The 2,174-nt window shown below is 45.9% G+C and overlaps 1 protein-coding gene across 1 annotated transcript in view; it reads left to right on the forward strand.

Annotated features, from left to right (window-relative positions):
- Positions 1–460, forward strand: part of LOC109304876 (protein spire homolog 1-like) — a 44,054-nt gene extending 43,594 nt beyond the window's left edge. Inside the window, exon 16 of the mRNA XM_019527702.1 lies at positions 241–460. Within this exon, the coding sequence (XP_019383247.1) occupies positions 241–427 (187 nt within the window). The 3' untranslated portion in view covers positions 428–460. The remainder of the gene's footprint in view (positions 1–240) is intronic.
- The last annotated feature ends 1,714 nt before the right edge of the window (positions 461–2,174 follow it).

The raw sequence follows: 2,174 nt of genomic DNA on the forward strand, positions 1-2,174 counted from the left end.
GGGGGGGGGGGGGGGACCCATAACCATGGAACGACCCTCAGTTTAATGGAGATGTGCTGATCCTTATTAGTTCTTCCCAAGAATGATTCTAAGTGGGGTTCGACTAGAGCCAACAGATGGCACCCTTCAGAGCTGTGCTCTAAATAAAAGCACAAAGTGGTGCTGGACCACATGAGAGAGGGGTTGGCAGAACGATGTCCCTCTTACCTGACATCCGGCCCTGTTTTTGGTAACTTTCAGAGTACCACTTGTGTTTGAACCTTGGTGCACAGCACAGCCTCTTGCCAGTCACAAGACCACCATGGTGGACTGGCCTTCTATGGACATCTGTACCAAATGTGAGCAGTATCTGTTGCATGTCACTTCCTGTCAGCAGCAGCGTACCCCTCCCAGGAAAAGATCCTGGTCATGGGCTGCACTGGAATGATCCCCTCATGTGCATCTCCTCTCTGGTTTTTTGTTCTGTACCTTGTGACAATGTCAAAGCAAACAAACCCCACCCCCAAAAACTTTGTGTCTGTTAACATAACGTCCTGAATAAAAGACTCCATCCTAGTTAGTCTAACCAGGAGGCAGAGTTACTATTTACTTCTAATGAAGTAATTGTTAAACATTGTGGCTTTTAGATCTACCCTACACTTTTTATATAAAGAAATAAATGTTGAAGCACTTTTATGCCTCTAATATCTCATCCTTCCTCTCACATGCTGTAATGCCAGTGACCATAGGCACTGATACACAGACATCCACCCCCTTATCCAAGAGTGGTGCAATGCACGGGGTGGGGGGGCAGGATTCAAACCTAAAGCTCTATGGCCTAAGGCGGTGATCACCAGCCAGTGGATCTTGATCCTTCAGTAGATCTCGGAGCCTCTTGGAATCTATCCAAGGCTGGGGTGGGGGACTGAGTGCCTGGCCCAGCAGGTTGGTTCATGGGAGAGGGAAGGGGAGGGGGCTAGACTGAGGCCTGCACAGTGAGGGGTAGTGCTGCAGAGGCAGGAGCAGGGGTAAGTTGAATGGGGCCCTGGTCAGGTGGGACTTACCTGCCAGGGACGTGCACCCCCAAATAATTTTTGCTCAATCTGCCCCTCACCATAGATTTACCTGCTGCATGGGGAGCAGGGGGTGATTGTGGGTTGCTTTTAAATGCCAAAGGTGATCTCCTATTTAAAGTTTGGAGACTGCTGGCCTAATGGGAAAATGGGGCTCCTTGTCATGTCTAAGCATACTTTCTCACCCTGCCCCTGATAATTAATGTCAAATCACTTTGGGGAATTTATCTGTAGATTTAGATTTTAGTTACTTCTGGCAAAGTCATCAAGCATTCTGATTGCCCTGGTATCTGTTGGTTTTTTTGTTTTTTGTTTTTTTTCCTTTTGCAAGCAATATTTTTGGTGTTGCCAGCTCTTCTGGATGCTAAACAAATGGTCCGAGAATAGCTCTCAACTCCTATCTTGTGACTCTACCCTATCACCACCTGGGCTGTCTGTCCTCATCTAGGTACCTTGCTTTATTCTGGGTTTAACCTTTCTCTTCCTCCCCTGCCCCTGTGGCACCCACTTCTACTTGAATGATTCTGGTATTTTATTTTGCTTGACTGGAAAACAAAGAGCACTTGGGTGAACTTCCTGTGTAGGGAAAACAAATGCTGGGGAGGGGAGAGGATAGGAGGAGCAGGGCTCTATTTGACTTCTAGAATCTCTCTTCAGTCTTCTCAGTCATTTTTATAGATCACCTGCTGATATAAAAAGAAATGTAGTCCAACAGTAGATATCTTTCTTCTCAACTCAGTGTGTAAAGAGATCTTTTGCTTTAGCTATCCAAGATGTGTTGCTTGGTCATGTTGAAAGGTGGTCACAAGTTCACAGAGTGGTTTCATGCTGAATGGGATCATGGCTGGAAATGAAAGGTAAATGACTGGTTCCTCTAGGGATGATTCAGAAGACAAGTGAGCCATATGAGCTAAGCCTAACCTGTAAAATTCTGCTCTACTTTTGAACTTTCCAGTTGTTCAGCTCTACATTAGAATTGAGTAGTGACAGCCTATACCCACCTAACTGTCCACAGTGCAGATCAAATCTACTGACATTTTTGTAACCGTTCACAGTGGAAGAAATGCACATTCTGGCCCTCCGTGACAGAAGATTTCAAACTACTCTACAGGTGACTTGTTG

Source organism: Gavialis gangeticus, unplaced genomic scaffold (assembly GCF_001723915.1).
Source record: "Gavialis gangeticus isolate Ggan-Ray unplaced genomic scaffold, GavGan_comp1, whole genome shotgun sequence".
NCBI lineage: Eukaryota > Metazoa > Chordata > Crocodylia > Gavialidae > Gavialis > Gavialis gangeticus.